The sequence below is a fragment of the Canis lupus genome, chromosome 7, assembly GCF_011100685.1.
Source record: "Canis lupus familiaris isolate Mischka breed German Shepherd chromosome 7, alternate assembly UU_Cfam_GSD_1.0, whole genome shotgun sequence".
Lineage (NCBI taxonomy): Eukaryota > Metazoa > Chordata > Mammalia > Carnivora > Canidae > Canis > Canis lupus.
In genome coordinates this window covers 26,213,194-26,226,514 of record NC_049228.1, presented here as the reverse complement: position 1 = coordinate 26,226,514, position 13,321 = coordinate 26,213,194, and the positions used below count along the sequence as shown (strand labels likewise).

Below are 13,321 nucleotides of genomic sequence, written 5' to 3'. Positions count from 1 at the left end.
TGGCAACTGGGGCCCTACAGGCTTTCATCAGAAAATTGTGGGCGGAAACTTCCCGGGGTTTGCTCTGGGTGTCTGGTCTTGAGGCTTCTCAGCTTCAGATGCAAAGTGAGTGGGTGTCTCTTTGAGAAGCAGAAAGAGAGAAGGAAAGAGAGAACGAAAGAGAAGTGTTTCCCTTGGCTATGGAAACTCTATAAAGAGATAGCCGGGCTTTTCTTCTCTCAAGCAGTCAGAAACAGCAGTCCCAGCCTTGACACCTTTGCTGGGGGCTCGTCCGAGTGACCGGCTGCCATGCAGCATCCCTTGAATTACCCCTACCCCCAAATCTACTGGGTGGACAGCAGTGCCAACTCTCCTTGGGCCTCTCCAGGGTCAGTCCTCCCGTGTCCATCCTCTGTGCCAGGGAGGCCCGGGCAAAGGAGGCCACCGCCACCACCGCCGACACTACCACCACCACCACCACCACCACCACCACCACCACCACCACCACCACCGCTGCCTCCACTGCCACTGCCACCTCTGAAGACGAGGAGGGACCACAACACAGGCCTGTGTCTCCTTGTGATGTTTTTCATGGTTCTGGTGGCCCTGGTCGGATTGGGGCTGGGGATGTTTCAGCTCTTCCATCTACAGAAGGAGCTGGCTGAACTCCGAGAGGTAAGCTAGTGTGTGGATCGTTGTACCCTGGAGACACGGGTGTAGACAGCTCTGCTACAATGGAGGCTGGAGGGATGCTGAGGTCCAGAGGGAGCGTGGTCTCACTTGCCAAGTATTTTTTAGTCCTTTTTTTCCTGTCTTAGAAATGGTTCATTCTAGTTGTTCTAGTCAACCATCAGAAAAATAGAAGCTCAAGTGAATGAAAGGAATATTTGCTATCTTATAGAGGATCAGGGCTAAAATAGGACTGGCAGTTACAGTTCTTCCTTTCTCAGTTGGCAAGGCAGCCTGCTGAACTCTTACCTAGAGGTTAGTGATTCAAGAAAAAACAAAGAGGAACTTGGAGTCTTGCTTAGAAGTGAATTTGTTTAAATGACCAAAGTAACTTTCCTTGCAAATACTTTAAAATATTATAACTGTTCCAAATCCTAAAACTGAGGCATGGTGAGACAAAATTGCATGGCCAAGGTCTGAGTTAGGAAAGGTTCTGAGGTATTGAGATTCCCTTCTCAGGTTTATTCACTTTATTTGACAATTTTGCATTTTTAAGCTTAAAGAACTTCATAATCATTATACATCTTTTTTTCTCTCTCTTTTGCTAGTCTACCAGCGAAAGGCATGTAGCACCATCTTTGGAGAAGCAAATAGGTGAGTCCTTTTATGCGTGTACGTTGAGTTTCTAAAGATAGTCCTCATTGCTCAACCATGTTGGTTGCACGTGTCGAACTCCATCCCATTCTTGGACACATGTATACTACAAAAGGAATCTTGGCTAATTCTGAATCTCTGGTCATTTTGGTTCCTTGAGCCACTCTAAAATATGAAGCGAATTTAATCATTCAAAATCAGTATAACTGAGTGCTGAATACAATTTGAAATAATTTCCTTTCAACTTTGGAAAGAGACAATACAGTTGCAACAGGCTTGTCCCATTCCTCAGGCTTCCTGGCTTCCATGAAAGGGCAGTGGCTGTAACTCCCAGGGAGATGGGGGAGGAGGAGACAGAGACAGATGTTTCTGGGAAAAGTCATCTCCTTTTTAAACTCTTTAAGAGATTACTCAAGAGTCAAACTTTATTCAAAAATTTTTTCTAGGATATAATTATTTATTTACTTAGCAGAGAAGGGTCAAGAGAGAGGGGGAGAGAGATTTTTTTTTAAAGATTTTATTTATTTCAGAGAGTACAAGGAAGAGAGAAAGAGAAAGAGAGCAAAGGGAGAGGGACAAGCAGGCCCCCCCTTGAGCAGGGAGCCTGATTTGGGGCTGGATCCCAGTACCCTGGGATCATGACCTGAGCCAAAGGTAAACACTTAATCAACAAGTCACCCAGGTGACCTGAGAGAGAGAATCTTAAGCAGGCTCCACGCCCAGTGCAGAGCCCAATTCAGGGCTTGATCTCATGACCCTGAGATCATGACTTGAAGCCAAAATCAAGAATCGGATGCTTAACTGACTGAGCCACCCAGGTGTCCCATTTAGGCTTTTAAAAAGTATGCAATTAATTATCCACTTTAAGGTTGTTCTTTTGCACTCCCTGGCAGTCTTTGGGGGAAGACATTGGCCATTTCTCAAAGGCTAGTCCAGCTTCCTCCCCAAAGGCAATCATGAGTTACCTTCAATAATAAAAGAAAGTTCTTTGTATGAGGTTCAGGACAAGAAATAAGATGAAAAATTGGACACTAACCTTGTGTGAAGTTTCAGAACATAGTTTGCAAACTGTGGACAGGTAGATTTAGGATGCTCTGGTTCATTAAACTAAGATCACCGAACTTTGGATTTGGTAAGAGTTGGAAGGGAGCTTGGAGCAAATCTCACTTTTCAGAAGAGAAACAGAACTCCAGACAGATGAGGGGATATGCCCCCAAACCACTGGTGTGGAACTAGGGCCAGAAGGAACAAAGGCTCCTGGTGCTTTGTCACCTACAGGGCTTTCCAGTATATAGACTGGTGCCCTATGAAATAGGGAAACTTCCATCTGTCCTTGATGGCCATGGAATGAGAAATAAAGATGAAAAGCAAGAAACCTCTACAAAGACAATAGATATATCTTGTTCCTAGAAATTGGGAAGAGAATAAAAGACAGCACTGGCGGCCATCCAATGAGGGAAGCCTGTTCCAATTTCTCTTATTGCCTATTGTAGCTGACCCAAGTCACCCTACTGCTCCAGAATGTAAGCTCTGAAGGATTCATCCCTTGGATGCTCTGTCTCTAGTTCTAGGTCCAAGTCCCTCAATGTTGGAGAGTCCAGATATATTCAAGCACAGTAGAAATATTTGTTAGAAAAATAAAACTTTTGGAGGATTTATAAAATGAAATGGCCTCGAAAATCAGTGGAATGTGGCTGGTGAAACAGGTTCCTAATTACTCATCTTTCACCCACTCTGGGATCATTTTAGTGATGATAGTCAAGTGAACTGATGAGTCAAATCTACCTATTCCAGTAAGCAAGTACCTTCTTTAGATCAGCCCAGATGGACCAGGAGACTGGGTGCATTACCCCCTAGAAATCAAATTAGCAACTTTATTAACAGAAGAGATGCAAATTAAAACAAGGGGCTATCCATTTTCATTCATCCCATTAGCACAGATAAAAAAAAGCAGACTGGCAAAAATATGAGGGAAAAATTTTGCTTCAGTATTCCTTGACAGCCAGGGAACATGCAAATTGCTATACCTTTTCTGAAGAGCAATTGGAAAAATGTACCCACGAAAGGTTTCAGTGTTAATTTACCATGCAATCTCCTCACTAAGAATTTATCTTAATAAAATAATTAGAGATATACCCCAAAACTAATAGATAAGGATGTTCATCATTTCCTTATAAGGCTATTTATAATAAACAAGTCAGAAGAAACTTAAATACCCCTTACCAGGAGATTAAATACATCATGGTATGTTTGGATGGCATTGTATGTAGCAGCTGCAATCCATGTAGTTACATTTAAGGCCATGAAGTTTGTGCATTCTATATTGTGAGATAAAAAGACAAGTTATAAAACAGTATGCTTAACTTAAATTCCCTATGTAAGTGCATGTGTATAATTTTATATTTTTAGTAAAGAACTAGAAGGATTTATACTTCAACATATTAACAGCAATTTTCTTTGGGATATACTATTATTATAGATTATTTAAACATACTTATTGGCTCCTTTTTCATTTTCCTTTTTTTCCACAGTTAACTCATTAAGTCTTTTATCCATTCACGAATGTTCTTGGAATTCTTCTTATGTGCCAGGCTGGATGCTGGGTGTTGGTAATGACTGAGAACCAGGGAGGAGAGACAAGGGTCCTGCTGTTACAGAGCTTCTAGCAGGCAGGAAAGGGTAAACAAAAGCAAGCAAGCAGACAACAATTTCAAATTGTACGAAGGGCAACGTAAAATAGAGTGGTCTGGAAAGTCCCCTCTAAAGAGGTGTCATGTGTGTGCCTGCCTGTGTGGGGATGGGGTGGGGTGGGAGGGTAGGGAAAAAACATTCCAGCAGTGAGAATGTCATGTGCAAAGACCCTGGGGGCAGGAAACATTCACCACCGAAGTGTAGGATCTAGTTCCAGTTTCTTTCTGCTCTTGCCTAGCAGGTATTTCTACTGAATAACCCTCTATGAGAATAACACTGTGCAAGGCTCTGCGAGGGATATAAAGATACGCAAGCTGTGGTTCTCTGTTCCATTTCCTGTCAGTACATGGCTGAATGCCAAACTAGTTGCACAGATGGTTTGTGGTATAGGAATGTAGAGGAGACTCAGTTTTGCCTTTCCTGTTCGCTAACACCTCATTCATGGTGGGTGGTCTTGTGGGGCTAGAGAGGTCATGATTGCTCAGGTTATGTTCTCAGCCGATTAGGGCGTTCTCACGCCACGGGTGAGCTTTACAGGCTAATCGCAAGGAGCTTGATGTGGATGAAGGCCTTTCTATGAATCTTTCTCGAATGTCTTAGCTGAATTCATTAGCTAAGTGGTAGCTCTGTTTGGTTAAGATATTTGAAGTCAAAGAAATAATGTCTACTTTGTGAACTATTGTTTGTTTTAACTCCTCCATTTTAACTTAGTAAGCATTTACTGGTCACATGCCCTGTGTTAGACACTGAGGCTGGAGTACTCTGGTGGATTAAACATATAGTAGGAAACCTGCCATTTATTTGGGGGCGGGGGGTGGATAAGACAAGTTATACAGTTACCACAGAAATGGGGAGTCAGAACCAAGAAGAGAGGTGAAGACAAAGTGATTCTAGGTTTCAAAGGAGAGAAAAATCATATTCGATTAAAAAGGCCTGTGAGGGTTTCCCCAAGAAAGAGGTATTGCAGGTTTGTTCAGGTTACATCAGAACTCATGTTGTGGGGGCGCCTGGGTGGCTCAGTAAGTTAAGTGTCTGCCTTTGGCTCAGGTCATGGTCCCAGGATCCTGGGATTAGGCCCCATGTCTCAGTGGGGAGTCTGTTTCTCTCTCTCCTCCCCACTCATGCTCTGTTGCTATCTCTGTCTCTCTCAAGTAAATAAATAAAACCTTTACGAAAAAGAAAAGAAAAGAAAGAAAAAAAAGAACTCGTGTTGTGCAGCCTTGGTCAATGTGAGCAAGCTCAGGAGATAAAGCTGGACTAATAGGCAGAGATGATGTCTAGGGAAACTGTTACAAAATTATAGGTTCAGTGAGGGGCTATTCAAGGCATTTGATATCTGAGGATGGTTAATTTGGGCAGACCGTCGAATACCACGGAGGCAAAGAGCTAGTGGCCAGGAGCTGAAATCATAGTCTTCTTTGGCCTCTGCTCTGCCGAGTCCTAAAGGCAGCAGAACTGGAGTAGAGAAAAAAACCCTAATTTAGAGCCAGAAGACCTGAGAGTCTGTCCTATACTGACATTTGGTTGCTGGGTCTTCTTGGAAAAATCACTCAACTTCTAAGCTCATTTAGCTGTCTATAAGGTGGGACGAAATATCTCCACTTCAAAGTGTTGTGGCAAGTTCAAATACAGTAACTGATATGATAGCTCTTTATAAATCAAACTTATTGGTTTATTGTAACACAGTTTTTGCATATGTCTATCTCTATTTGGTTTATTTTTTACCTCTTCATTTCTGAAATACAGATTTCTGTGAATTCTATAGTTTGGACTTGAATGATTAGTATATGTTAGACTATTGTCATTTATGTTTTTAAAAAAATCACTTTTATTTAAATGACCTGTTCGGAGTCCCAACAAAAGAATAGTTGGCATCTCATTTTTATATTTATCTTTCATCTCTCTATGATACAGGTCAACCCAATCCACCTTCTGAAAAAAGGGAGCTGAGGAAAGTGGCCCATTTAACAGGTCTGTATCTGGAAAGGTACATGGGGCTTGGGAAAGCGTTTGACAGAAAGAATAGCTGGTTGGGTACTGTGCTCTGAGGGAGTTGTTACTTTCCAGGGACAGCATTTGACACTGAAGAATAGTCCCATCTTTCTAGTCAAGTCAGCCTCATACTCATATTGAGCCCCTACTAGTCTAGGCCATGTTCTAAATTGGCAAAATGGAGCTAATTATAACATGATTCCTGCCCATGTGGAGCTTGCTCTTTTCAATCACTCCAAAGATGCTTAGGGGATTTGGGGCATGGGTTCACAAGGTGAGATCTGGGAAGATAGGGAGTGATGAATTATTTTAGTCAGGGCTTTTCTGGTGTTCTGGAAGAGCTTCACTCTGCTTTGTGCAAGAGTAGAAACAGAAGTGAGAAAAAGGGCCCTGTCCCGGCATTGGTGGACTTCCTGCATGTGGTCACGTAGCGGAGTGAAGTGATTTGATAGCAATGTGGTGTGGGCATTCCCAGGGTACAGTCCATTAATATTTGAAAGATGGATACGTCACAGGAAGGGGTATGTCACTGTCTCTAGAATTATTAAAGTAGAGGCTGTAGAATCATCCAGTTTGGATCACCAGATATTTATTGAACACGTGTTGTGTGCCACGCCTTGGGGGCATGTAGATTAATCATACATGATTGTCCATACAATCATACATGGTCCCTGCTTTCAAGAAACTTAAAATATAATAGGGAAATACAGGTACATAAGTGATAATTTTAGTACTGGAGTGTGTTCTCTGCTTAAGGTATGAATATATTGCTGTAGGGACATAAAAGAAAGGGGATTTTAGCCCAAAGTGGGGGAACTGAAGTCTCCTTAGTATAAATGAGGAGCTGGGCCAGATGATCCCTAAGGATTCTTCCTAACTTTAAAATTTCAGAGTTCCTTAGGTTTGGCTTTTTTCCTCATGGAAGGACCTTGAAACCTAGAAGTTTTGTTGTTAGTTCTGAAGATCATAGACTCTTTGTTCCAGAGAGTTAAAATAATCTCAGTAATGTCTCACTGTAATTGATTAGCATCTATATTATTATCCCAGTTGTGTAGATGATAAAATCAAGGCAAACAATTTGATAGAGGTGTTGCAGGAATTCAGTGATGGATTGAGTCTGACCTGTTGGCCAGTTCTATGTGGGTTATGTCACTTTGGTTATTTGCTCAAGGAAAGGCCCACAGTTTTGCTTTGGAAGCTTCATTTGTTGGGTGCATGAGCATTCCTGGCTGAAAGCTCCTCTCTGATTTGATTTCAGGCAAGCCCAACTCAAGATCCATCCCTCTGGAATGGGAAGACACATACGGAATTGCCCTTGTCTCTGGGGTGAAGTATAAGAAGGGTGGCCTTGTGATCAATGATACTGGGTTGTACTTTGTGTATTCCAAAGTGTACTTCAGGGGTCAGTCCTGCAACAACAAGCCCCTGAACCACAAGGTCTATATGAGGAACTCTAAATATCCCCAGGACCTGATGCTGATGGAGGGGAAGATCATGAACTACTGCACTACAGGCCAGATGTGGGCTCGTAGCAGCTACTTGGGGGCAGTATTCAATCTCACCAGTGCTGACCATTTGTATGTCAATGTATCTGAACTATCTCTGGTCAGTTTTGAAGAATCTAAGACATTTTTTGGCTTATATAAGCTCTAAGAAAAGCACTTTGGGATTCTCTCCATATGGTTCCTTGTTACAAGCACTGAGAACATGGTCTTGAATGAGAGTCTTCTTAAGCTCACTTGAGGTCAAGTGAGAAGACATGATCCAGGAGTATCTTAAGACCATAGGGTTCAGCAGGTTTACAGTTCCTCAGCTCACCTAAGGTCCATGAACCAGACAGGAAGAGGAACATGACTGAAGAACATGAGACTCTGGGCTACCATATGAAGATGCAGAAGCAGGAAGAAGTAGCTACTAGAGTGTTCTACTCTCATTTTAAGTGTCCAAAAGCATTTTGACACATTGAAAAGGACACCTGTTAACTCACCTCTTGGGGTGGGTCTACTATCTACCTCAGGGGAGGATTTTTGATATATGGATGTGACATGAGTGTATAAGGGATGGAAAAAGAGGAGTAGGCTTGTGTGATAAGCTAAAGAAACCAGAAGGCCAGTGTCCCATTGGCAGCACCTTTACTTCTAAACGCATAGCCTGAACCACCAGGTGATGCTAACACAGAAGCAAAGGGAATCTTTTGTGAAGTTATCCCATTCCCCACACAGCATGTATATTTCCAGTGCAATTTTGGTGTGTGTGTGTGTGTGTATGTGTGTGTGTGTGTGTGTGTGTGTATCACATGCATTTGACTAGAAGAGTTATGTAAGAAGAGATAATGTGGAAATTGTGAAGGATATGTTAGGAAATCATGGGTTGCATTTAGTGGTAGATTTTTGAATACTTCTTGGCAACCAACTCAGCTGTCCTCAAAATAGCCCTCAAGACTCTTTGATTGTCAGGTGTTGATGCTGTTTTCCTATAATCAGTATTTATATGCATTTTGTGTATTTTAATAAAAAGAATACATGTAATAAAAATTATATTTTAGAATACAGATCAATATTATGAATGTACCTTTTGGAAATCACTAAAATTTGGACTTCTTTTCTTTATTAATTCTTTCCTCCATGGCTTCATTACTCATTTTGACTTAAGGCCATGTTAAGAACTCACTGGTGTGAGAACTATGAAGCAAATCTATCGTTGCCAGATACCCCTCTCCCCAGTCTTTTTCCATTATCCAGAGTTTTCATTACCTATAAAGTTGCCAATGTTAAGCTCACCCAACTTTGAACAGATTTAGTGACAATTTACCCCATATTTTCCTGGGAACAGAGCCATAGCATAGTGGAAAGGGCACAGACTTTGGACTGACAAAACCTTTAACTTGGATCTTTGTTCTTCTGCTTTCCAAATGCAATCACTGGGCAAGTCACTTAACCTCTCTTGCACAAAAATGACTGATATGTACATAAAATATCTGGTACATGGCATCTATCTAAAAAATGGCAGCTATCATTTTAATAAACCACTCTAGAGAGGCACTATATGCTCCAGGAGAAGCCACTGACCTGAGGGATCCACCCAAACACCTGGTTTCTTACATTCTCCTGTCCTTTATTGACAACGAGCTTTTCTTTTTCTTTTTTTTTTTTTTTTAATTTTTATTTATTTATGATAGTCACAGAGAGAGAGAGAAGCAGAGACACAGGCAGAGGGAGAAGCAGGCTCCATGCACCGGGAGCCCGACGTGGGATTCGATCCCGGGTCTCCAGGATCGCGCCCTGGGCCAAAGGCAGGCGCCAAACCGCTGCGCCACCCAGGGATCCCGACAACGACCTTTTCCTATTTTTTTTCAACCACTCACTACCATGGCCTCCCCCTGGACTTTGCCTTTTTAAAAATTATGGTATTTGCTTTACAATTTAATTTCATACACCTTATTTTCACATTACCTCCTATTATTCCAGCTCAATTGCTCCAACATTTTCTCTCCTAAAATGTGTATATTTTTATCACATTGAGACCTCTAATAAACTCTATCCTTTCCTTACATATCCATCAACTCCTTCTTTCAACACAACTTCAACACAACTCTCTCTTAGATTCTGCCCTCTGTCATTACAATCAGTATCTTGGGAAATTTCTCAATTCTAGAATATTCTTTCTTCAGTACATTCCCCTTGCAAAAATCCCTTTCTCTTTAAGCTGGCATCCTAAAAGCTGGATGTTGCTAGAGAAAATTACCCAAAAAGACAGACTAGTTTCAGTTTATTTTTGTCTATCATCTACATAAATCAGTTACTCTTTATCACTGAATTATTTCTATCTTTTGATTGATTTGAGTAACTAATACATGTACATAGTACAAATTTTAAAAAGCATATAAATATATAGGATGAAAGTAAGTCCTCTTTTTACTCTGTCCCATGGCCCAATTTCTGCCCACAGAGAGTATCATTGTCTCCTTATGCAGCTTTCCAGAGATGTTCTATATGTATGACATACATTTACATCTGAGTTTCCATTCTTCCTTCTATTAACATTCTGAACTAGATAATTCTTTGTCGTGGGAGCTATCCTGTGCACTGTCGTATGTTTAGCAGTATCTCTGCCTTCTATCCACTAGATACTAGTATCATTGTCCCCTCCTGCATGCAGGAAAACCAAGAATATCTCTAGACACTGCCAAATTTCTCCAGACTGGGGATGGGAAGACAAAAGTCAGCCCTACTTGAGAAACACTGCCTTATATTAGTGATCACAGATCTCAAATGGGCATTCAATACTGCCTACCACTTTTTTTTTCAGTTCCCTGCCAACCATGTTTTTCCACTATTTGAGACAATTACATCATAGCTTTTCCTCTTACAAGCCCAACATATCCCCTCCTCCCACCATGGAACCACACTTATACCACCAGAACACCAATCCACCTACATTTGCATGATCCACCTACATCTGCATGATCACCTACATCTTCTTTTTTCCTTATAGTGGAGGAAGAGGACCATCTTTTCATTTGTGCACTAGATCCATTTCTATTCCCCTACTTTGCCTCTTTAAAATTTCTCTTCTCTCTTCTGGATCCTCAAACCATTGCTGTCTATGAAATGATTTCCATCAGCATGTTCATATGTTCAAATATATTTTTTCAAAAAAAAAAAAAGACAACCCAGTCCAAACCAAAAAAAAAATCCCAAACCTTTCTTTACCATTCCTCTTCTCCAGTGATGGCTGCATTTCTCATTTTCCTGGTAGAGACAAACATAGAAGGCTGTCTCCATACACATGGGTTCCATTTCCTTAGCCAGGAATGGTCTTCTTTAGGTTCCTCACATGTCTGGCTTCTTATCTTTCAGGCCTTAATTTAAATGTCACCTCCTCAAATCATTCTTAGAGCCTCTTCTTTTTCTCATTATTTTATTTCTCTTTAGCATAACTTGCAGTTATATTATTTATTTGACCACTTAAAAAAGTATCTGTTTTTTCACTACAATAAAAGTTCACCAAACAAGAACTTTTCTGGTTTGTTTACCACTGAAACCTCATTACCAAACCCAGTGCTTGGCATCTATTAAGAGTTCAATAAATATCTTGTTGACTGAGTAACCTTATTATTAAAACAAATGTTTCTCAGTGTGGGGTATGTGTGTATATTTCTCAGTGTAGCGAATATATTCACTACTAGTTGTAGTGTTGCCTCATGAATGTATGTGACTGTTTATCCAGCTTTGAGTAGATTATCTAATAGGAATTTCAGGCTACAGATGGAAAAAATAGTGCATCCTGATTCTTATCACTGGAAAATAAGAAAAATCTATTTGATGTCTGGCATTACCAAGAGTTATTCAGGATACTGTTGAGGGAAACTGCTGGGTAACTAGAGTTGCACTTGCCACTTAGAAGACAATAAATATTTGTTGAATAAATTAATGAAAGAAATCAAAGGTTCAGGCTGGAGTATGTCACCTGCTCTCCTTAAAATTATTCTGTTGAATCATCTATTTCCTGGCCAGGTACCTCATCGAGAAAGTCAGGGAAGTATTCTCCTTTCTTTTGGAAGCCCTCACGATGAAATCCTCCTCATCCTTTTTCTCCTCTCTTGGCTCCAGCCATCAAGTACACTAAGGGTAATAGGAGATTTTCTGGGCTTTTTTTTTTTCGGTCAATGGACCCTTCTAGATAATGGCACCAGGGCAAAGGGAGAATAGGAATGGCACTGGGCCATCCCAAGATGACGTAATGCAATCAACTAGTAGTGGTATTACTGACACTTTTATCCCTCTAAATCTGAGCTCTACTAGGATGCCTTTGGGATTTTCTGGAGATAGAGCTATAACTTACTATGCACTATTTACTTGTTCCAGGAAAGAGATTTAACAGTTCCCTCAGGAACCTTGAGTTAGTTTTCTTTACCTCAGTACATAAAGAATGCCAAAAAATCAAAACTCTTTGATGAGCTCATTAAAAATGGGATCTGCCATTGTTAACCTTTTTTTTTTTTTTTTTATGATAGTCACAGAGAGAGAGAGAGAGGCAGAGACACAGGCAGAGGGAGAAGCAGGCTCCATGTACCGGGAGCCCGATGGATGTGGGATTCAATCCCGGTTCTACAGGATCGCACCCTGGGCCATTGTTAACTTTTGAAATGCTAAACCCAACATAGAACACTTACCAAAAAGAAAAAAAAAAAGAAGAGGATTACTTCTGGTTCAGGAGGTTGAGGTTTTCTTACTTTTCAAGCAGCCCCAAACACACAAAACCTATGTTTTTCATTAGCACCCCCAGGGTGGTGACCTTGTCTTCTCTGAAGTAGGTTTTGACTTACCACAGCTTAATAGGAAATGAGCTCTACTGGGGACCATCATTATGAGTGTGGCTCATTTGAACCAACAGATCATTGGAAGATGGGAACTGTAGAGAAAAGCCCAACTCCTCTGAGCCAGACTGTAAGATTTTCTTAGGGTTAAGCCACAGACATTCCCTGGGCCTTATCTAAAAAGTACGCCAGCCATATGTTATTTTTTTCAAAGGGGGTCTGCTTACATTCTGGTATTAATAGAGATAAATTTTTACTTTCTGAAAAATTTGTATTTTCTTTTCTTTCTTTTTTTTTTTTTTCTCCCTTTCCCAGGGTTTTTGACCATCAAGAGGCAGAAGAGGTGGCCCTGGGAAAGTGGAATCAGAACTCCATTCCTTAGAGTCCTCAGACTTAGAAATCAACCTTATTATAATTATTGATGGTAGGCAGAAACTTTTGGGGCTCACCTAAAAGCCAACTCACCTTGAAAATATAGACAGCTAAGTGGGTATTCTGGTATACCCACTTATATACAGAATATCTTCAGTATATTCTTACAGTTCACCCAGAAGGGAGGAAAGTATCATCTCAGGGATGACTTTCTCACTATTGCCTGAGCTTCATCCTTATTAGGAGACATTTCTCCACAGTTCTAACTGTTCATCTTCAGAGAGAAGCACATTGCAGGCATCCCTCCTATTCTACTTGGAAGCTCCTTTGGCACTATGGGGTCATCTTTTCTTCTGCTTCTTAATTAAATACCGTGGACCCAATGTCATATTCTGTGGACAGTCAAGTCTTCCCTCCAGTTTCCTGAAAGTTTTAGGGAGCACCCTCATTCTCTTGGGCAGTCCACATTGTAACACGTCTTAGAAAGAATACAAAGCAACATCTCTTTTGAGGCAGAAATTTTCATTGCCACATGTACAAAAGGTGGAACACATTTCCAACACATCCTTAATTTGAAAACCTCTGGGAGAGGGGTTTAGTGAACTGTGAGGGAGCCCATATCTGCTCTGGACTGTATTACATTTA

At 41.0% G+C, this 13,321-nt stretch overlaps 1 protein-coding gene across 1 annotated transcript; it reads left to right on the top strand.

Moving 5' to 3' along the window:
• The first annotated feature begins 128 nt into the window (after nucleotides 1-128).
• Nucleotides 129-8,520, top strand: FASLG (Fas ligand). The gene is given in 4 exon segments (NM_001287153.1): nucleotides 129-654; nucleotides 1,257-1,302; nucleotides 5,908-5,964; nucleotides 7,244-8,520. Coding segments are annotated over 4 exon segments (864 nt in total). The 5' UTR covers nucleotides 129-288; the 3' UTR covers nucleotides 7,639-8,520.
• Nucleotides 8,521-13,321: the final 4,801 nt, after the last annotated feature.